Source organism: Sphaerodactylus townsendi, linkage group LG11, assembly GCF_021028975.2.
Source record: "Sphaerodactylus townsendi isolate TG3544 linkage group LG11, MPM_Stown_v2.3, whole genome shotgun sequence".
Lineage (NCBI taxonomy): Eukaryota > Metazoa > Chordata > Lepidosauria > Squamata > Sphaerodactylidae > Sphaerodactylus > Sphaerodactylus townsendi.
Window position 1 is genome coordinate 58,075,804 of NC_059435.1, and position 22,018 is coordinate 58,097,821.

Sequence of the window (22,018 nt, forward strand, 5' to 3'; positions counted from 1 at the left end):
AAAAAAACAAAAACAAAGTAGCCTTCCTGAAACTAGTCTACAGCATTGCTAGTGCAAGGACTACCAAGTTTTTATCTCAAGCCTCAAGAATCAGATCAGCTGAGGGAACGAAGTTATAATTTTGTATCATATGATAATAGCACTGTTTTACTCTGCTTTAAATTCCATGCATTTATAATATTACTTGTTTATCTGTTATCTGTTTCTCTAAAATTGTATGGAGTCTATGGACTATGAACAAATAACGATCTAGAGAGATGACCAAGTTTATCCTAATTTCTGCTCATCTTCCTTCACACTAAACTTGTGGTGTTCCAGTTTGTACAGGAGATAGATGTAAATTACTGCTGGCATTCTGATCCCAGCGGCCATTGGCACAACCTGGGGCCCATTTTGCACCCAGTACTGTACAACCCATTTTTCAAATCAGGGGAAAGTGGACTTACCATCTCCTCCCACTTTGCTTATCACTTAGCCTGAAAAAGAATTCTGCAGAACATGCAAGTTTGCACTCTGCTTTGTGATATTTAAATCGGCCCCAACAGAGGTACTACACTAACATTCCCCTACAGATAACAGGAACTAGAAGCACACACACCACTTCCTCCAAGGAGAGTGGAGAACGGCAGTTGATCTACTGACGCCAGGAAGGGTGCTGATCCTACCCCACGGTACTTGCCCAACCTAGATCTGCTGGCTGACCCCTCCTGTCTCATCTCAGCGTGCCTTGATCTTCCTGGACACCTGGCAGAGAAAGGGCGGCAAGGTAAGCTCAGAGGCCGTCGGGACCAAAGAGTCAGAGCAACCCCTCAGTTTCTTCAGTGACAGCTCAATATTATAGCTGATAGAAATCTTGTAATGGGAGGAAGAAGCGGCTGGGAGGCAGGCAGTCGAGTTAAAAATCAACTGAATTGTAGAGGGAGGATTTGCTAGTAAAGGATTTGTGTGTGAAAAAAGTAATTTAGTGTTTATATGCGTCTTCTCCTCCACCCCCTCTGCCTCAGCTTTAGAGTTTCAGCAGAAAAGTTCATTTGCCCTGTGAGTGGACATTGTTTTTCAATTTCAGTGTGTCTAATAGAAAAGTACCTCTGAGCATGCGATGAGTGCTTTTCCTGCACAAATAAGAAAGCGGCATCTCTCCCCACCCGCCCAACCCCCCATTAGTAATCAGGTCCTCTAGGTCTGCTTGTTTCTCAGCATCTCTTACGTTATGCCTGAAGCCGTACTTAGTAAATTAATTGTTAGTGTGAGGAAGAGGGGAAAGCTCCTCAATTCTTCATGACCTTGCCCCCACCTTGGTCTGAAAACGATTTGGTGTGGTGCCTTGCTTCTCTGCCTGTGGTTTTGCTCATTCTGCAAAACTTCCTGCCACAAGAAGTTGCAGTCGCTGATCTCGTGTACGACAGCAACCATTTTGCAACAGATGAGAACAACCACAAAGTTGACTTCTACTGAGTATTTTAAGCAATGTGAGAAAACTGTTGGGACTTCCTTAATGTAAGAGGTCCAGATTTTTTGTTTGTTTAAAAAAATAGACTGGCCCCCTTTCCAGAAAGACATAAATATGTGTTCCCTTATTTCAGAAACCCCGTAGTTCCTCAGAATTTAAGAGAACAGCTATTTCACCTTTCCAGCCTTCCCTTTATGCATTATTGACAAGCCTATGACTCTTTGTGGGGCTTTATTCAACCAAGAGTGAATGAAGATGAGGTCTTAGGCACAGCATATGTGCTTTTTCACCTTGGGGGGAGTCAGCTAAATGACAGATCCCGTGGAAGTCACTCAAACTTCAGACCTGGTGCCTGAAAAGCAGCCCTTCACAATGTAGGTCTCAAAGGCTGATTCCGCATGGGCCAAAAACAGCAGTGTGAAAATGGTGTGAAAACAGTATAAACCCTTTTACACCGTTTTAAACCCTTTTACACCATTTTCACACCGTTTTCACACTGCTGTTTTTGGCCCATGCGGAATCAGCCAAAGTTAAATTGAGTCTCCCACCCATGTTTAATAAGTTCTTGATATTTCCCATTTTTGTAGCCCCTGACATGCAGTAAAAAATGGGTGGGGTGTCTAACATCATGCAGGTTGGAATAAATGCGCCCCTCAACCCAACTCTGTGCTCTCTTCGGTTCCTTTAAGATGGCTGTCCCTGAAGCAACAGATTCTAGTGAGTCACATACTAGTGGATTTTAGAGAATTGCCACTTGGGTTTTCCTACAAGACTGATATTTCCCAGTGACAATATCTGCAGAATAATACTTCTTGGAGCCCCGTGGCGCAGAGTGGTAAGCTGCAGTACTGCATTCAAAGCTCTGCTCATGATCTGAATTCAATCCCAGTGGAAATCGGTTTCAGGTAGCCGACTCAAGGTTGACTCAACCTTCCATCTTTCTGAGGTTGGTAAAAGGAGTACCCAGCTTGCTGAGGGTCAAGTGTAGATAACTGGAGAAGTCGAGGGCGCACCATCTCATAAACAGCCTGCCTTGTAAACATTGTGACGTGGCTTTACCTCATGGGTCCATAATGACCCGATGCTTGTACAGGAGACTTTTTAATGATAGTTGAGGCATGGATTGCAGTGTGTTTAGAACCTGAAAGAAGAACGAAACAAGACAACTGGCCACAGTATAATTAAGTAAACATATTGCGAAAGGCTCAGTTGCTTGAAACCTGATGAGGCATACTTTCTAGATTAGCCAGTGACTCACATTATCCTTCATCAGAACAGGGAGTAGTTAAATTCCATTTCCTTATGCCTGGATAGCTGCTACTGCTTCCATGTGCTTTCAGAGCTGAGCAGCTGTCAGACACTGAGAATTTGCTACCATGAAAGTATTATCAGGAGGCAGAAATCTACAGCAGTTGTGCAATGCCTGCCGTATGTCTTTCAGATAGTTGTCATTTTATACTCAAATGCTTAGCGTTGCTCAGCCTGTTGTAGTATGTGGGTCTGATCAGGTCAAGATTAGCCAAGCTATAGTATCACCATAGGGAAAGACGAAATGAAAAAAGGTATATAAAACACATATTTCAGATAACTTGTATTCTATATAATTCTGATTTGATTCATGACTTTTACTTCTTTGAAGAATCATATCTTTCCCATGCTCCCTTTTCATATTGTTGTAAATATTTTTTTTCTGAATTCATGAACAGTCAAAATATATTTTGAGGAAGAAGAGCTGGTTTACTATACCCTGCTTTTCTCTACCATAAGGAATCTCAAAACAGCTTTCAATCACCTACTCCACTTCTTCACAGCAGCCATTTTGTGAGGTAGGTGGAGCTGAGTGAGTTCTGAGAGAACTTTGACTAGTCCAAAGTTACCCAGCAGGCTTCATGTGGAGAAGTGGATAATCAAACCTGGTTCTCCAAATTAGAGTCCATTGCTCTTCTTAACTACTCTGGTTGCGGTTTAGTTAACCCACCATAGTTCTTGTATCCTAAGTAGGTCTACTCAAAATTCTTCTGAGGTCTATTTAGTGCGGTTTACTTCCCAGGAAGCAGCCTTACAATTGCATTGTAAAAAACATTACAACTTGCTAAGTGTTTCTTAGGTATTTGGTCTCCATTTGTACTTTCACTCACTTCTATTCAGAGCTGGAACTACGCTTGGTTAAATTTTACAGAGGTATAACTGGTGTACTTTATTCTTAGTAAACTTGAGAGTTCCTCACTCTTAACTGTTCAGTGTCATAATAGATATTGTACCAATATAGTGTTATACAGAGCAATATACGGACTTGATGGTTGCAACTGTTCTTGAAATCACCTAGGAGAAATAAGTAATGTTAAACAATTGAAATAGTTATTTAGGAAAAGCAAAATAACTTCTGAAACAGTCCAACAAAAATACTGGGAGATCTCAGAAGTGGCACAAGCAGCGCAGACTTTCATAGAAGCAGTTAAGGAAGAATTGGTGTCTGCAAGTTCTCCAAACAATCTCTAATTGTGTCCAGCATCGCAAGTATTCGTTAATTAGTTAGACTTCATGGGAGGAATCAGAGTCCCAAACTTTCAACACTATTTAACTTTTTTAAAAAACTGTTGTTTATTTGTCTATGGGTCTTACACTCTGGTCCGGTCAAGTGCAAGGCACCTGATTTTAGTTTGCTTGAGGAACAGAACAATAACAAGCCTGAGGGATAAGTTAGCATGAGAGGTAATGATTGGCACCATGGTCTCCCAGCAAGCTTCCATGCTCAAGCAGAAGAAAAGAATCAAGGTATTGAATAAATCCTTTATTGTTACTTCCTGAGAATCCTGACCCAGGCATGTTTTGCCTGTGTCTTCATCAAGTGTAGTCAGGGAAAGTATACTCTTAGAATTAGATTCCTAAGATTTTTAACCTAAATATGTATATATACTCTAAATGAATTGTATTTGATTATTTATATGTTTCATGACTTGTTTTTATTCTTGAGTGTATTTTCACTGATTACGATAGATCCTCTGATGAGCCCATAGGCAAAGCATGTCAGAATCAGGAAGTAACAATAAAGGGTTTATTCAGCACCTTGATTCTTTTCTTATGCTTGCCACTGCTAGTGTGTTCTTGACTTTTTCCTAAATGGGATTCAGATCTGTATCTCCAAGATCCTAGTGAGACACTCTTAACTACTATACCATGCTGACTCTCCAATACTAGTATTTGGCAGTAAGTACATTCCAACTACACTCACCAAAAAACTGAGTATTAAACCCCAATAAAAATAGCATGTTTCAAATAATAACAATGTAATCTTAACCATGTCTGCTGAGAAATAAGTTGCCTAGAGGCGTGTTTAAATTAGATTCAGTATTCCTTGGCTGGTTCTGTAAAAGCTCACTATAAATGGCTTTCTTCTTCTATGCTTCTTAAAATTACAATCATTTTAATTTGTATTTACAAATGAACAAAATGCACAAAATAACATTATTTCTTCTGAACTGCATTGTAACATAATAGGATACCAATAAATATTCAGATCATATGTATTAATATACATTACAGGATTTAATGTCTTGCATTCTCATTTAGTTTGTTCTTATTCCTTTATGAAGTAAAAGGGTGCCAGTTTGTAGCAAAACTTTGCTTGGACTGATTGTTTTCTTTCCCACATGTGTGTGTTTGCAGTAACTTTGTCCGTAAGTATAATAAACCATAACTTGCTAATCCAAATGTTTTTGTCATGCTCTCTCTGTGTTTTTAGAAATTATTCATTACCATGTGCAGTCTAATTCAAAGTGGGCAGGGGGGGAATAGAGCAGCGCCAGGAACTGCACCACAGCAGTGCACCCACGCTCCCTCCAAAGGGGTTTCAGGAAACAGAGAAACTCCCGACTGCCTGAAAAATCCAATAGGGAAGACTGATTTACCCCACACTTTTTGGTGGTGTGACTCAGCTGCCAGCATGGGGGGCGTTCTTGGCTGAAAGTCCATTGGAAGCTAACTAACATTGGCTCTGCCTCCAGGAATGCCCTCAGAGCACCTCCCACAATGCTGAAGTAGGCAGTTGTGCGGGAGGTTCACTGTCACAGGGGCCAGCTTTCAGGTTTGGCCACCATGGATTCGTGATACGGCACAACGGTGAGGTACGTGGCCCGTTGCCAGCATAAATGTGGCATAGTGGGCATAGTGGGCATGGACATTGGCACAGAGCTACCACCATTTCCAGTGCAGCTTCAGGGCCCCCCACCGCCTGCCGGTTTGTATTTGATATGGTTTGGGCATGTGTACATTTTGGTGTGGTGTAGTGGTTAAGAGTGGTGGATTCTAATCTGGAGAGCCAGGTTTGATTCCCCACTCCTCCACATAAAGCCTGCTAGGTGACCTTGGGCTAGTCACAGTTCTCTCAGAACTCTGTCAGCCCCACCTACCTCTCAAGGTGTCTGTTGTAGGGAGAGGAAGGGAAGGAGTTTGTAAGCAGCTTTGAGACTCCTTACAGTTGAGAAAAGCAGGGAATAAATCCAAACTCTTTTTCTTAAGCGTCAGTGCTTCCTTCACCAGATACCAATTAAGGAAGCTTGTTTGTCTCTAAGGTGCTACTAGGCTTGAATCTAACTGTATGTACATCAGAATTTGTACAACAGGATACAGGAAATATATTCTTCAGTCCAACCACTGAGTATTCCTGGTTGCTAGACAGATTAATCTCTCGTTCCTCCTTCAATTCCCTTTCTCTACTATTTCTCATCATGCAGTATAATCTGCTGAAGTTCCTCATCCCCTCTCATCTTTACAAAAACAAAAAATCGAGACCAGCTATATACCTCCTTGGAACTTGTTAAATCACTATTAAGACAAACAGATTGACTCAGCTTTATATCCTTCCAAGATTGGTAAAATGAGTCCCCAGCTTGCTGGGGGTAGAGTGCAGAGGATTGGGAAAGGCAATGGCAAACCACCCCATTAATGCAGTCTGCATAGTAAATGCTAGGCTTGGTGATTCGGCATTGGAAACAATGGGGGATAGGGATACCCTCTTTGAGGGTCCATAACGTTGGACCCCTGAACCAAACCTCACCAAACCTGGGTGGTATCATCAGGGGAGTCTCCTGATTTTGGTGCCGCTAGCTTAAAATATGTGCCCCCTATCTGCCAACCCCCCCCCCAAAAAAAAACTAAGAAAACAAAAAATCAAACTAACCCGAATTTTTCAGTATATCCGAATATATTCAGGTATACTGAATCAGGAATTCAGCTGATTCGCTTCTAACAATAATTTTACAGCCAAATCGAGCCGAATCCGAATGTTATTGAATTTTTTTCGGTTTTGCTCAAGCTTAATGCCATGATGTGACACTGCTCCATGGGTCAGTGAGGACCTGGTGCTCGCACAGGGAACCGTTTTTACTTTAAAACTGCTGGAGGGTGGAATTCCATGATTACATTTTCAAAACAAGGAAGGAGACATCTGCAAGCAGAAGAGCATCGTGTGACCCAATCCATGAATTTTAGCTTATCTTGAAGCTCACAAAACTGGTCACCCTTGGGCACCTGAAATATCAATTATTCAATGTCATATTTGTGACATGTGTATTACCTCAGGCTGATTAAGGGTGAGGGACCATGGCTCAGTGGCAGAGCATCCACTTGGCCTGTAGAAGGTCCTCTGTTCAATCTCTGGCTGAGTTATTTAAAAGGATCAAGGATGGAGGCAGTGACAAAGAGTGGGGGAACTGCGCCCAGGGCATGAACTGCCTGCTCGCGCCCTTCCCACCCCCAAAACACTCCGAAACACCCCCGACATGCCCCCGGCCCCACCTCCCCACGTGACTACAATGGCTCTGCATGGGACACACCACCCCAGATGGTTCCATTGCAGCTATGCGCCTGGTTGGAGGAGATATGAAAAAACTCTGTTTGAGACCCCGAGAGCTGCTTTCTATTCTCAGTGGACAGCTCTGACCTTGGCCAACCAATGGTCTGTCTCTATATAAGGCACCTTCATGTGAGTCTGGAACTGGCAGGCAACCGTGTCTGCTAATAGTATTCCACAGCTGCACAGTTTTGATGAAACAGACATTCAGAAGATAAATTCCAGTCGTAAGTCATGTATTGTTACAGATTAATGAGAACAACATGCACACGCGACTGACGGCAATGAATGAAATACGGGTGCTTCACTCCAGCATGTCGCAACCTTTGCATTTGGAGGTTGGAGGGTTGTACTGTGAAAGGATAAGGGAAAGGGGGGAAAGGAACACTTGAAAACAGCTTCTAATTGAACAGATAGGTGCCTGCGGTTGCAAACAAGATAGTTAATCAAGAAGTGGAAACAAAGGAATGAGGACTACTCATTTCTTGAAGTTATTTCTGTCGTTCCATGTGGAAATACTGCCTAAACACAGATGCTCTTGTTATCCTTGAGCATGATTATCCTTGAAGACGGTTAAAGCAGCAGTTTATGCTGGAACGATCGCTGCACAAAGAGGGAATGCTTTCACTTTCGGAAGAGATGAGGCTGGCCTAAAGACCTTCTTCTCAATGGAATGGATCACATGAAACATCCTTGCTCATAAGCTCACTTTCTATTTGGTCGAATCTCCACTTGAAATTTGCACGCAGATCCAAACCTGTTCATTGTGAAACCGTGTCCTCTTCATCAGAGTTTCTTCCTCCCCACCGCAGCAAGCACACAGCAGACACACCCAGTTGCAGAATTCTTAGCAATCCCCACTACCAGGCGAGCTCACTTCACCAGACTCCCCTGATTGGCTGGCGTGCCTTGATGGGGCGGGACCTTTTCCTTCTGCAGAAACATACATTGTAGGGGTGTGATTAAAAAAGTGTAAAAGTTTAACGTTTAACTGTGCAAACTTTTGCATCCCCTTCTGGTAGCCGATCACAAAAGCGGAAACAAAACCAAAGAAAGGCTGTGCATGCATCGCAGCTCTGATTGGTTTCCCGAATTCCGCATCACACTCCAGGGCGGGAAACGAGTCAGGGTTTCAACCCTCATCCCTCCCCTCAGATCAGCTCTGAACCGTGTTAATGGGGTCTGTGCCACTTGCAACCAGGTCCTGCCGGAACGCGGATTAACGGGGAGAACTAGCGCCAGAAACGGAATCTGCCACGCAAGCAATGGGGAGGTCGTCCCTCAAACATGGTTACTTTGTGTTCTGAAACCTGGCTCAGACTGTAGTGGGGATTTGACCATTTTTTGGGTTTGTTTGTTTTGTCCCAGTGCAAGCTGTCTGCCAGTGGACTCTTGTGTGTCTTGTCAACCAGAATGTGGATAAAGTTGGTGTTGCTGTTTCCATGGCACACTAGCTCTGAAGAATGCTAGATTTGAGGAAATCACTGGCAAGTAGCTCTGGTTTGGAAAATACCTGGAGGGTTTGGGGGTGAAGCCTGCGGAGGGCAGAGTTTGGGGAGGTAAGGAGCTTCTATGGTGTATAATGCTGTAGAGCATAAGTGTCAAACTCATGGCCCTCCAAATGTTATGGACTACAGTTCCCATCATCCCCTGCCAGCATCATGGAGGGCCGTGAGTTTGACACCTGTACTGTAGAGTCCACCTTCCAAAGCGGCCACTTTCTCCAAAAGAACTGATCTCTGTCATCTTGAGATCAGTTGTAAAGGTGGGAGATCGCCTTTCTCCACCCAGAGGTTGGCAACTCTATTGGCAAGGTAAACTCTGGTTCTGCCAGTTCATGCAGTAATATGTATTCATAGGTGCACACATGTGCTCAAGAATGATCTGTGAAGAAAGGTTGGCCACCAACATCACTTGGAATTAACTGCTTATGTAACATTTATGAATGGCTCCATGTATAGTGAAAGGTAACCTCCATCTATTGTGATTTTTCTGGGTTGAAACTGAATTCTTCACTAGGCTAAGAATGTTCAATGTCCTAAACTTCCATCCACACAGATCTTTCCAAAAGCAGTTTCAGAAGAAGAAGAAGAGGAGGAGGAGGAGGAGGAGGAGGAGGAGGAGTTTGGATTTATATCCCACCTTTCTCTCCTGTAAGGAGCCTCAGGGTGGCTTACAAGCTCCTTTCCCTTCCTCTCCACTTACCTCACAAGGTGTCTATTGTGGGGAGAGGAAGGGAAAAGAGTTTGCAAGCTCTTCTGAATCTCCTTACAGGAGAGAAAGGGAGCTATAAATCCAAATTCTTCTTCTTCTTTTTCTTCTTCTGGCAAAAGTGGTAAGGATACAGGCTGTTACTTTTGCCTCTTCTCTCTCCCTCCTCCTGCCACATTTCAGAGAATAGAGGCTGCATTTAAAGATAGATGACTTATCAGTTCGCTATTTGGTTGCACCCTTGAGGAGGCTTCTTGCAGGGAGAACTGATGAGAATGCTTCACTAACTGCTGATCCAGAAAACCACACGAGGGATGTGGGAGGATCCTGTTTGCCAATAGGGGAGTGATGCTTAACTTTGTAATTATTAGACAGCCATTATGCAAGCTCCTACTTTAACAAGAAGATAAACATTTTGGAATGAGACTCTTGGGTCAGTTTTAGTTCATGAGTTGGGAGAAAACCCTGCAGAGGAGGGCCTCTTTGATAAAGGACACCATTCTTCAGTCTTGAGAAAGAGATCAGCAGCCATTTTGGATTGGATTTCGCAACCTAGAGGTAAACTGAAATTTGGAGTCTCTTAAAATGAGGGGTGGGGGAGAGTTGCAAAACAATTAAAACCAATCACATTTTTATAGCTGGGGAGAATTTGCTTGGTCCTAATAAAAAGGTATTTCATAGATATTTTTTTAAATGTCACCAATGGGCCAACACTTCGTAAATAATTCCACAGCAGAAATAATGAATAAATTTGCAGCAGGAAGGTATAACAAGGCCTCTTCATTAATGAGAGATCCTTTCTTCCCTAAACTGATTTTAACTCCCCTGTCTGTTGTAACTAATGCAGATAAATATTTCCAGAGGGGTTGCCGTGCTATTCTGTTGTGGCAAAACTCTCCCATGTGAACAGAAGTCCAAATCAAGCATACACCATTTAATCTCAGTATGTGCCTGGAACAAAAATAACTCAGGCCCATTTTATCTAGTCCCACTAACATACTAGGAACTCCATTTTGGGGTAGGATAAATGTAGGGTTTTTTTAATCAAATCTAGCCCAAACAGGATGGAGAAAGATACATTACAAGATGGAGAAGTATGTGTGTGGAATTGGAAGTGTGAGTAGCAGCACTAAGGAAGGAAGTTGACAGCAGCAATCTGTGCATTAATGGGATAGTGTCAGAGGAGACGAGAAAGGATGCCCAGTGTCTTGATCCCTCTATCTCTCTGATTCTCTAGTCAAGTCCCCCTCTGAAGCCTGTGGTTAAGATATAGCGCAAAGCCCTTCACTTCACTCGGGCGCTTCCACACAAGTCAATAAGCCCGACCTTGGGACAGGGAAAAAAACTGTTTTGGGGGGAACTTCACACAGTGTCCCCCTAAAGTGAGGCTGTTCTGTGTTTACTCCCCTGAAATTTTTTTTTAGAATTGCGCTATGCATGATTCTTTGGTTTTAATGTGGGTTGCAGCTGCTTGCTAGCAAACGGCCGCCTGCATGACCAAAACCCTCTCCTCCCCGGTCAAAAGGAGTCGTAGCAATTGCTGAATATCAGCATAAGTGGGCAAGTGGGTCGCAAAAATGGACTCTACAAGTTGGGTCAGCGCTAAGGGATCAGCGGTGTACGGGAGCGATCTCTCTTTCCAATTGTACAGATCAGAGGCAGTAAAGAGAACATGAACATAAAGGGAGCGGGGCTCGCCGGTTGGGGTCATTCCCATCTGAGTACGGATGGAAAACATGCCCACTGATGCCGCTGGTACTTTTGATTCGACCCCCACCTGGAGGCGATTGGGAGGGGCATGCACCCTAGCCGGGTAGCGGCTACCGCTATCTGAGCTCGCAGACGGGGTGGATGGGAAAGACGGGGTGTCGACCATCTCGGTGGAGGGGGAGGCAGCCGATCGTGGGGAAGACCAGGCTGGAGCCAGACCCGGGGACCTCCTGAGGGCAGACTGCAAACTTTGAACTTGGGAGGCCACATCGTCCAGCATCTGAGCTAAACGCGGTTCGCTGGGGGGGGTCCCTGTGGGGAGGAGGTCCCGGAGGAGCCTGGACTCCCCGAATTCAGATGAGGGGCCAGACTCCCTTCGGGGGGAAGGTTGAGTGGCGTGAGCCGGGAAGCCCGAAGAGGAGGGGCCGTCCCCGATCTGAGGAGGGCTGAGGGGCACCATCCGCTGAGGCCCGCTTCTATGTCGGCCGGGCACTCGGGGAAACGGCAGCCTGCTGTCCAAATGCTGGAAGAGCTTCCGCTTTCTAGCCATCGCTTCGGTGGGGGGGTTGGGGCCATGCTTGGCAGCTTACTGGGAAATCTAATAGATCATCTGGGGGAGGGGGCAGGATATCCATGGGGGCGGCCCCTAAAACTACTGACTCCCAGTGGACGCCTGGCTCCACCACTAACATAATTTTGGTTCCCTGAACACAGGTATAACTCTTGGGGTTTCTGTAGACCTCCATAAAGGTCCTCTCCAATGTCTTAGCCTGCTTCTTTAACCCAGTACTTCTTAGGACTTGATACAAATTCTGGAGGACTGGCCAACTAAATGAGCCCGTCACCGCCCAAGAGCTGGCGGACAGACTGTAATTAGTCCATTCGCCCTTGCACCACGACTCCAACTTTCTCTTAGACACCGGGGGCTTGCGACTGAGCTTATCCCAGTTGTACAGGACGCAAGCCAACGGGGTGGATTCTGGGAGAGACTTGGGGCTTCCATCCTTAGACCCACAGGCTCCCATTTTCTAACCAACTCTGCTCGCTGATCTCTGACTTGGGCTTCTGTTCTCGTCCTTCCCGGACCAGACACCCGTTCGACAAATTCCTGAGCCTAAGGACACGCTGGGTTTAAACCTGGCCTGGGTTCTTTCTTGTCCTTCCCGGACTAACCCCTTAATGCTGAGGCCCTCCATTCCTTCTTTATGGCTACTACGGAACTCTCTCTCTCTCTCTCTCTCTCTCTCTGGGATCTCCCGTCCCTTTTTCCCTTCGCAGGTCCGTCTCACCTGTCCTGCAGAGGGCGTCCACAACCTCCGACCAAACAAGACCTCCGATCTCTGAACCACTGCAACCAGCGCCGTTCTCCGGAACTGCACTCCGCACTACCGCTCCGGGTCGGGTTCCTCCGAGAGCAATACCGGTTCTCCAGTAGGTTCAGAAAATCCCGGACGCAGCCCCTCAACTGTTACCGCTGCTCAGGATAACACTTTCCGTCTCAGAAGCATCCCGCCTCGGCAGCGCCCAGGAACTCAAAGCAAGACCCGACACGGCTCCGGATAAATAAAAGTGATTTATTGAGATGCTGACTCTAAGTGTCAGCACCTCCGCTCTGCTAACAACAACTGGGCGCTGCCACTTAGCATGTTTCTCCTTACAACACCTATAAGTACACTTTCTCCGACCGGGAGCCCGGGAGACTCAAAGACCACCCACCACCACCATTCATTAACAGGAATTCAAAACAATCCAATCATTCATTTGCAACATGCAGGAACCAATCAGAGTTCGGGATAAGCATTCTCCTTTTGAGTTTCGTGCCAGAGTAGGGCGAGGCTGGCATGACGTGTCCACTGGCGGAAAACACAAAAGAGTTTCCCAGGTGTCCGGGGTCAGGAAGCAGAGGGTGATGACGAGAGCTTCCTTATCTGCCTGCTGACGGGATTAGGCAGGGCGAGGCGCTTCGACTGAGGTCTTCCTTTGTCCGCATGCATCAGGAACCTATACACGTGAATAGGATGTGCCCAGGTGGAGCGGAGATGGCTCTCTGCCTTGGGCTAAGGAGGTTCCATACAGTCACAAATACAAAGAAACTTACAAATCTTATTTCACTATCTAATACAGGTAATTCCTATCTAGCTAGCGCAGAGAACAGGACAGTTTGTAAACCTTAATTCGAACACAGTCCAGAAGTGGAGGAATTTCACTTCTGGCTCCGCTATCAGTTATGCAACGAAGGGAGGTGAGTCGCAAAAAAAAAACCCCTGCACCTTCATGTGAAGGCACGACAGCAACCCTATATTGCTTCCGTGGGCTCCATTTGCTGCCTGCCCAGAGGCAGGCAAATCTGAAAACAGGAGAACGGGTTACTTTATCCCAACTGCAACCCACTCTGCCTGTGCTGTGCGGAAGGGGCCCAGATGTTTCAGTTGTTGTTGCATCCTGATGAACTACATGATTGACAAAGACCTCTGCCTAGAGTTGCCCAGTCCAGGTCTGGAAATTGGTGGGCCTGTGAGGTGGAGCCTGGAAAGGGGGACCTCAGCATAGCATACTGGAGTAGAGTTTACCTCCATAGCAGTCATTTTCTCCAGGGGAACTGACCTCTCTAGACTGGAGGCCAGTTGTAATTCTGGGTGATCTCCACGCCCCACCTGCAGGTTGTCAGCTCTAACTGTTGCACAGGTGACCCATCATGCTCACAGCATGACTATTCTCCCTTTGCATGTTGTGTGCAAGATTACACCAGGAAGGTGGAGAGGGATTGCCCCAGTCCTCATTTCCCATTCCATGGTTCCGTTCAAGCAGATACATCCTTCTAATTCCTTCACCGGAACTGAGACCTGCTCCACAAAGTCTTCCAAAAGACCTTCCTTTTAAAATGCCATTAATAAATAAGTGGCAGTAGAGGAAAATGCCATTAATAAATAAGTGGCAGTAGAGGAAAATGGGAAATTGCACCATTAATAAAATTACCTCGTTGTAAATACACATTGGCACTTAGGTTCCTATTTTGCATAAATAATAATTACCAAATTATTTATCAATCTGACCTGCCTTAAAGGCATGTTTTTTATTTGACTTCCGACTAATCAGTTTTAGAGTGTCAGAAATTACAATTGCTGATACAGTCCATCTGTTTAGTGGAAAGATATTGAAGTGCTGTTCATTTGATAAGAATCAGCGCAATGGTTTTCTCTTAAATCGCGAAATCATAGGTTGAAATACTGGGAATAGACCTCCGGAGTGCCAGGCATTTTTGCTCAAGTTTAAATTAAATAATAAATGTATTAAAGCAGTACAAGAAAAAATAAATACATTTTGCGTACGTGTAGCATTTTTTGATATTTCAGTAAGGGCCAAAATGGTATGTTATGTTGAAAATCTGTAAGTGGAACTCCTGATGTTTAATTTGCCGGCTGGGGGAGGATAGGGTTGCCAACCTCCAGGTAGAGCCTGTAGATCTCCTGGAATTACAACAGAGATCGTTTTCCCTGGAGAAAATGGCTACTGATGTCCTTCCAGGCCCCAAACCCCACTCTCCCCAGGTTCCACCCCCAAATCTCTAGAGGTTTCCCAGCCTAGCATTTGCAGCCTCAGGAGAGGGCCTGATACGGATTGGGATCACAATACTGAGATGATGGTGTTAAAGCCTTCCCATACACTGCTTCCCTGATCTTAAAAAAATGACACACATACTGCATAGTTCCTTCAAGAAGGGGGTATAATATGAGCAAAAGAGGTTGTCCGTTGAGGCATAAAGCAGCCCAGGAGGGCCTTTTTAATTGGAAAATGAGCTGCTAGAGAACATCGACCCATTTCTCCTATCACCCCTCAGTGGCTTGCTGCTTCTTAGGGCCAAATTCCACATCCAGGGTTCCAGTGATGGAACTCCAAAGGACCATGTTTAGCCCTAATCCTATTCATTAGTAAATTTGGCAGGATTAACTGCAGTCCTAACCTGTGGTGGGATCCAAAAATTTTAGTAACAGGTTCCCATGGTGGTGGGATTCAAACTGTGGCGTAGCGCCAATGGGGCTGGGCGGGGCACAAGGGGGGCATGGCCGGGCATTCCAGGAGCGGGGCATTCCTGGGCGGGGCTGTGGCAGGAAACCCTGTGGCAGGAAACCCTTGGGCAGGAAACGAATGCATGCAGGCGCAAGCTGCCATGCACGCCGGTGCACCTCCTGCTAGACTGCTTCAAGTTCTGTGTGCTACTGCTGAGAGGAGGGGCGTAAATAAGGCAAAAATCACATGGCAAAATCACCAATTAGTAACCTCCTCTCGGCACACACAAATAATTAGTAACCTACTCTCGGGAACCTGTGAGAACCTGCTGGATCCCACCTCTGGTCCTAACATACTAAAGTGTAATATACCATCTCCCCCCACCCCACACGCAGCGTACATGTTCTTTAAAATTATCTTAATTTCAGAACATGGTGGCTTTTTTCTTATGCGTGATGGGCACAAGCACCCAGTTCCTAATGCAGGAGAGCTTTTAAGATAGCCGAAATCAGCATATCATTGGAAGCAGAATGTCCATGAATGTTACCTGCTGTGGACTAGTAATTCCTGAAGGATTGTTGGCATCACCCGTGTTTTCAACAAATCCCTGTGTGTGTGTTTTGGTGATTTTGGACAGGGGAAGGTATATGGGTCCCAGGATACTTCTGGTGCTGCAGGTAAGCAAGGCATGGGTAATTCTACTAAAAAAAGAAGGGATTAATATCAAGTTTGGAGAGCTTCAGACATGGTAAGGGACAGCATTTCACAGATTCAGCGAGCAGTTTCACTGTTGTACAGATTGTCAGTTGGGGTGACAGGAACCCATGCAAAGAGGCTGTATCCTATTAAGTGGCTGCCCGGGTCTGATCCTACCCCTTGGTTCTGATGCAGCAAAAGATATTCTCCAAGAAGCATAGTTTTGTTCACAAGAAGCTTGCATACGTGGAAGAAAACTGCCAACAACCATTTGCCAATGACTTAATTTCTAAGTGCTCATCAACTGTTTCCAGATAACATAATTTTCCCCCTGGTAATGAGAGGGTGTTAATGAAATGTGGCATCTGGCTGTGACATCCAGTCTTGCCACAGATGCCTGGGGTAGGATGTCCCTTTAATTGCAGTGACACAAAACTTTTTTTTACATAGCTTTCACTTCTGTAATCTCTTAGGATGTTGCTGCCTGGCTGGCTGATAACTGATCTTCTCTCTTATAAATATTCACCAACTTGAACTGCATGGTACTTTGCTATGCCTTGCGGGGGCAGGGGGGGCAGACAGCCATGCTGACTGTTTGCCTCCTTAGCAATTACCATATCTGATCCGATCACTGGTCTGTTCAGTTTGTCAGCAGCCTACTGCTATGCTGCCACTCATTTAGGGTAATCAGAGGCTTGCAATATTTGAATAGATGTGGATTTTCTTCGCATGTGGGGAATAGTTGAGAACCCATGGCTAAGGGTGAGTTAATCTAGAGTCTATTAATCTATTAATCTACAGTCTGGTTAATTTTTTTTCCTTCAGGATCCCTCGTGTGGCAAAAAGCTGTTGGCAAAGAATAGGAATCTGTGGTTACAGATCGCTGACTGGACAGCAGCAATTATTTACTAAGCAGTAGGTGGCTTTTCTTGCCGCCTAGAATTGTTCTAACACTTGAATCTTTTTATCACTTACTCAAGAGGAGAGGGCACGGGGCTGCTTGCTTATCTATCTCTGGCATCACAGGCCCAGGGTCTTTGGATCTTGCTGGTTGACGGGAAACTGCATAGATGTCTGACCACGAAGTAGTCTGATGGGGTAACCTCTCGAAAGGATTACCAGGGAGGTGTTCTTGGAATAGGCAATGTCTGGTGTACAATAAAAATGAGAAGAAGACCCCACTGGGGTGCTACAAAGGTTAGGTAGGATAGTGTGGTTAGCATCTTCTTTCCTGTTGTGTGTCTTTCCTTTCTCTTCAGAACCAGTGTGGTGTTGTGGTTAACAGCAGGTGGACTCTAATCTGGAAAACGGGGTTTGATTACCCACTCCTCCATATGAGCAGTGGACTCTAATCTGGTGAACCAGGTTTGTTTCCTCACTGCTACACGTGAAGCTTGCTGGGTGACCTTGGGCTAGTCCAGGGGTAGGGAACCTGCGGCTCTCCAGATGTTCAGGAACTACAATTCCCATCAGCCTCTGTCAGCATGGCCAGCATGGCCTGCGGCTCTCCAGATGTTCAGGAACTACAATTCCCATCAGCCCCTACCAGCATGGCCAATTGGCCATGCTGACAGAGGCTGATGGGAATTGTAGTTCCTGAACATCTGGAGAGCCGCAGGTTCCCTACCCCTGGGCTAGCTTAAATGATAACCCTTCCAGGACAGAGCCTGCTCCCTGAAAGAAACAATGCCAGTAAATGAATGGCAAATCCTCACCCAGTGGCCCTTCAGTGAAGGAAAAATACGTGGGCCAGCAATGTTGTGTTTTTCCTTAGAAGAACAAAACATCACACTATGAATGGAAATGGGTCTTTCAAATGACACAGGAATACCATTTGGCTGTTAAAACTACAACTGGAAAACCTTCAGAGGAAAAACATCTTTGTTGATATGCCTGGCTTTCTCATGTTAAAAGTCAACAATACCGTGGTACACAGTCCAGTTGGAGGATGGCGGTGACCCTATGCCAAAGCATATATACCTCTCACTGCTTGTTTTTAGTTATTTTAAACAGGCATTTCTGGCGCTGCTTTTTGGGAGGCATGATTTCTCAAAAAAAAAATTATAATTTTCAAACAGCATTTCTTCCAGACAGCCTCCTTTCTTTTCAGCCCATATGGCCATTAAAGTGCTTCTCATCTCACCAGCCCTTTTAAGTGTGAAGACATTTTTTGGGATTACTTACAGCTGCTTTTGCCGGGGATCCAACAAAGGGTTTAAAGCCTGCAACAGCTTGTTCAGATTAAACATTCCTATGTTGGCTTGGTTTCCTATTTTATACCGCCTTTCATCATCCGATAGGTTTGGGACAAAGTCTGAAGTAAAACGATATTTTAGTACAACTGGGGATTCAGAACAAAACAAACAACCTTCACCATTCAGTGTGCTTTTTTATGTTAATGAAACAAAAGCCCTTCAGGCCCTAAAATATATATTTATCCTGTCTCTAAACATAGCAATATTTGTTTACACTGTATTAGCCCAAGGTCTAATATTTGCCAAGAAAGGAATTCGTTTTCAGCTACAAGTTGACAGTTGGCAGCCTGTTATTTTATTATTATACATGCAAAATAAAGTCATATGTTCAAACAACTTCCTTGGTGTTCTTGAATACCAACTTTCTTGGTGTTCTTGAATAGAAAGTGGATCTAAACACAACTTTCTTGGTGTTCTTGAATAGAACTTTCTTGGTGTTCTTGAATAAAAACAACTTTCTTGGTATTCTTGAATAGAAAATGGATTACTGTTCCATATAACTAGTTCTTTTTCCTATACCAAGGAATCTTCAAATTACTTTTAAAAATTACACAGCTATTACTTTAATGGTTCTTGCAATCAGCCTGAAGTAGTGAGACAGTAACTAATAGTGAAAACAATCTGCCCTGCCTGCATTACTTATTGCAATGCATTCTACCTGGGGCTGCCCTTGAAGACTGCCTTTGGAGAATGACGGAGTCAGGATGTTCACTGGAGTGATTTGGAGGAATAGCATCACTCCTGCCTTGTTTCTTCTTCATTGGCTTCCAATTTGCTTTCAGGGTCAATACAAAGAGCCGGTATTGGTATTTAAAGCAATGAATGGCTTTGGACCAGGATACCTTAAGGACCAGCTACTGCCATATGAACCTACCTGACCATTATGGCCATCTTTGGGAGCTTTGCTTCAGGTGTTCCTATCATCTGAGGCTAGACTGGTGGCAAGCCAAGAAAGGGTCTTCTTAGTCATGGAACGATTGAGTATGGAATTCCCTCCCCAGGGTGATGTGTCTGTCCTCCTCTATTGTTATCTTCTGTCAATGGGTGAAGACTTTTTTTCCCTTTGGTTTGGTATCTCCTTAATGGACTCTCCTTCTTGTTCATGTCTTAAACTTTGTCTTATATAAACATATATGTGTTTTGAAGTTAGTTCAAAGAGATTTAACAGTAGCCCTTCCTAACATAGGGCACTGCTCTGGGAGTTCCCAGCAAGATGCTCTATGCCTCCAGGAGAACGGTCCATTGTATACTTACAGTGAAGGGGCCTTCTCCTGGGAGGTAGTAGAGCATCTTGGCCCACCCTTTTCCAGCATGTGTTATTGTTTTTACTTATTCACCACCTTGAAGGTCGTAACTAGGTGGCAAGGCAGGATAAGATGAGCACAAAGCTGGAGAAAGCCCCATCTGCAAGAGGGTGCACTGGAAAAATATACTCTCTTTCCCCCATTCTGCCGAGTCTTAGTGAAAGAGAATGAACCATATAGGGGAAATGTGAAAGTGCCCTGCTGGATCAGACCAGGTATCCATCTAGACCAGGATCCTATCACACACAGTCGCTAACCAGTTAGCATGGAAGGCCAACAGTCAGAATGTTAACTTAAGATATGGTGAGTTCCAGCCCTCTTGGAGACATGAACATTCCAGTGATGGTTTCTCAAGCCCTCTTAGATATGCCCGTTCTTTTAGTGGATGTATTCGTGGATAAAACAGACAGAATAAAAGCTGGCAAATGTAGAAGTTCAAGTATAACCTGTTATTCCTTTGACACATGTGCAGATTAGATCTGATCTTAAAATCCTTTCCAAAATAGTTTACAGGAGGCATACAAGTTCTATTGTCTATCGAAGATTATTTTAGTAGAGCTTCCTGTTTGCCAGGGACAGATTATTCTTGCAGTCCTTGCAGAAGCTACTGTTGCAAATAACCAACATTTCCCCTCAGTCATCAACTGACCAACCCAAAATCTGCAGGAAGACACATAAAAAACTAATCTTCTAAAACTAATCTTGTGGCTAGAGAGGATTCTTCTCCTCAAGCTATTAATTTACTCTTTTTTATTTATTTTCTGGCAGATTACAAGTATGAGAGAACCATTAAGTCACTCAACAACCAATTACAAAACATAACATCTGAACAGCAACACTATTTTGAATCCAGTATGACAAAGCTATTCAGTCAGTCAGCAAGATGATTACAAAAATATAAAGATGCTGACTGACGGAAAGCTCTTTACAGGCTTCTTGCTCAAGAAATTATTTATGGTGCTTCTAGTGGAAAATGTTGAAAGAGTTGCGAAACTGCACATTCTCAGGCAGAAGGGTTTATAAGGAGAGTCAGACATTAATCTCTGAAATTGCTGGACACCTAACAGATTCCATGTATTGGGTTTATCAGCCTCAGATAAGTGTGGCCGTAAGCAGCCAGGAGCAAATTGGACACGTTGTATGGGTATGTCTAGCACTAAGCACTACATCAGACTGGCTTTGTGGGGGTGACTGCTGTTATTCAGTAGTATGCAGCTGGGCCTGGGTGAGTCAAGCAAGCCATGTGGTAGCAGGTTGCAAGGGCCTGGCCTGAAGAGACTTCCTCAATGGCCAGAACAGCCTTGGAAAGGGCCCTCCCCCTCCCTCAGCCTTTTATGGTCAAAAACCGAGACTTGTAGATTTTAACAATTCAGCTGTTGCATAACAGTGTGTAACAGACTTCCCTCTATGATACACCTCTGATGATGCTAGCCACAGATGCAGGCGAAACGTTAGGAACAAGATCTACCAGACCACGGCCACACAGCCTGGAAAACCCACAACAACCAGTTGAATAGGGCCATGAAAGCCTTTGACAATACTTCAGCTGTTGTCTAGCACAATTTTTCTAGGCTATACTTACCTGGGTCATAGGAGTCCATGAATCCAAATGGACCATAATCTATGGTTATGGACAAAAGGCTAAAATTATCTGTATTACAGACACCTAAAAGGAAATGACACCACCATCAGAACAATAAAGTGTCCATATAATAGGAATGAACAGAAATGGAATACAGTATGTTTCTCCTGGAGTGACTTAATAGAAATCAGGCTCAGACTCTCACAGCTAGGCATATAAGATTTTATCTTTTGATAAAGTCTAAAATTTGTGATAGAGAACATAAACAGATGAAGGGTGTGGGGGAGGCAGGGGGACAGGTGAGGTGGAACTCCAGCAGCTGACTTCCTGGAGGTGTGGCCTACATTCATGCCCATAGTAGAATTTCCTCCTCTCTCAGGACCGACTGCGGCATCTCTTACAACGGAACAGTCTACGCTGCAAACCTAACACTGAACTCTGAGTAGCTGATATCCTGCACTAGGAAATCAACCCAGCCTTCACATGCACCTTTGCCAAGCTTCCAGCGATAAGGGAACATAGCTAGATGAGGCCGGCAGGTCATAAAGCCTGGACCCAAAGCCACAGTTTTCTCCTATTACATATTTTGCAGCCTAAAACAGAGAAATGCATGGCAGCAAGACATCACAATACAAATCCCTGTATACAATTAAGCATTTAATGAAAGGGAGAGGAAAAAATCACTTCAGGAATGCCTTTTCCAGTAGCACTTCATGTATCTTATGTCTATTTCTGCCCTGAATGAACAGTACACATTATACAGTTTACCGTATATTCCTTATCATGATAGAAACAGATACTAGGGGGTTTTTTGGTTGTACTTTCATTAAACATAATCAGCTTATTCTATTTATTTGCTTAGATCTACATAAATCCAGGGTATCCATGGCCTTTACAACCTGGATATTAATTACGTTTGGTATTGTGGTGCTAGCCCTGCAGGCTTCAACC

General features: G+C 44.5%; 1 protein-coding gene across 4 annotated transcripts in view; it reads left to right on the forward strand.

The window, feature by feature from the left end:
• Positions 1-681: 681 nt before the first annotated feature.
• Positions 682-22,018, forward strand: part of LOC125440894 (amyloid beta precursor protein binding family B member 1 interacting protein) — a 198,855-nt gene continuing 177,518 nt past the window's right edge. The window contains exon 1 of one of the 4 annotated variants that reach the window (XM_048510981.1): positions 682-766. Coding sequence is in view for 1 of the 4 variants with exons in the window: in XM_048510979.1 (XP_048366936.1) it covers positions 16,656-16,688 (33 nt within the window). In the remaining 3 variants the exon portion in view is untranslated. Of the gene's footprint in view, positions 767-9,936; positions 10,071-16,570; positions 16,689-16,784; positions 16,842-22,018 lie in introns of those variants that run through there. The other 3 variants (XM_048510980.1, XM_048510979.1, XM_048510982.1) reach the window with 3 other exon arrangements.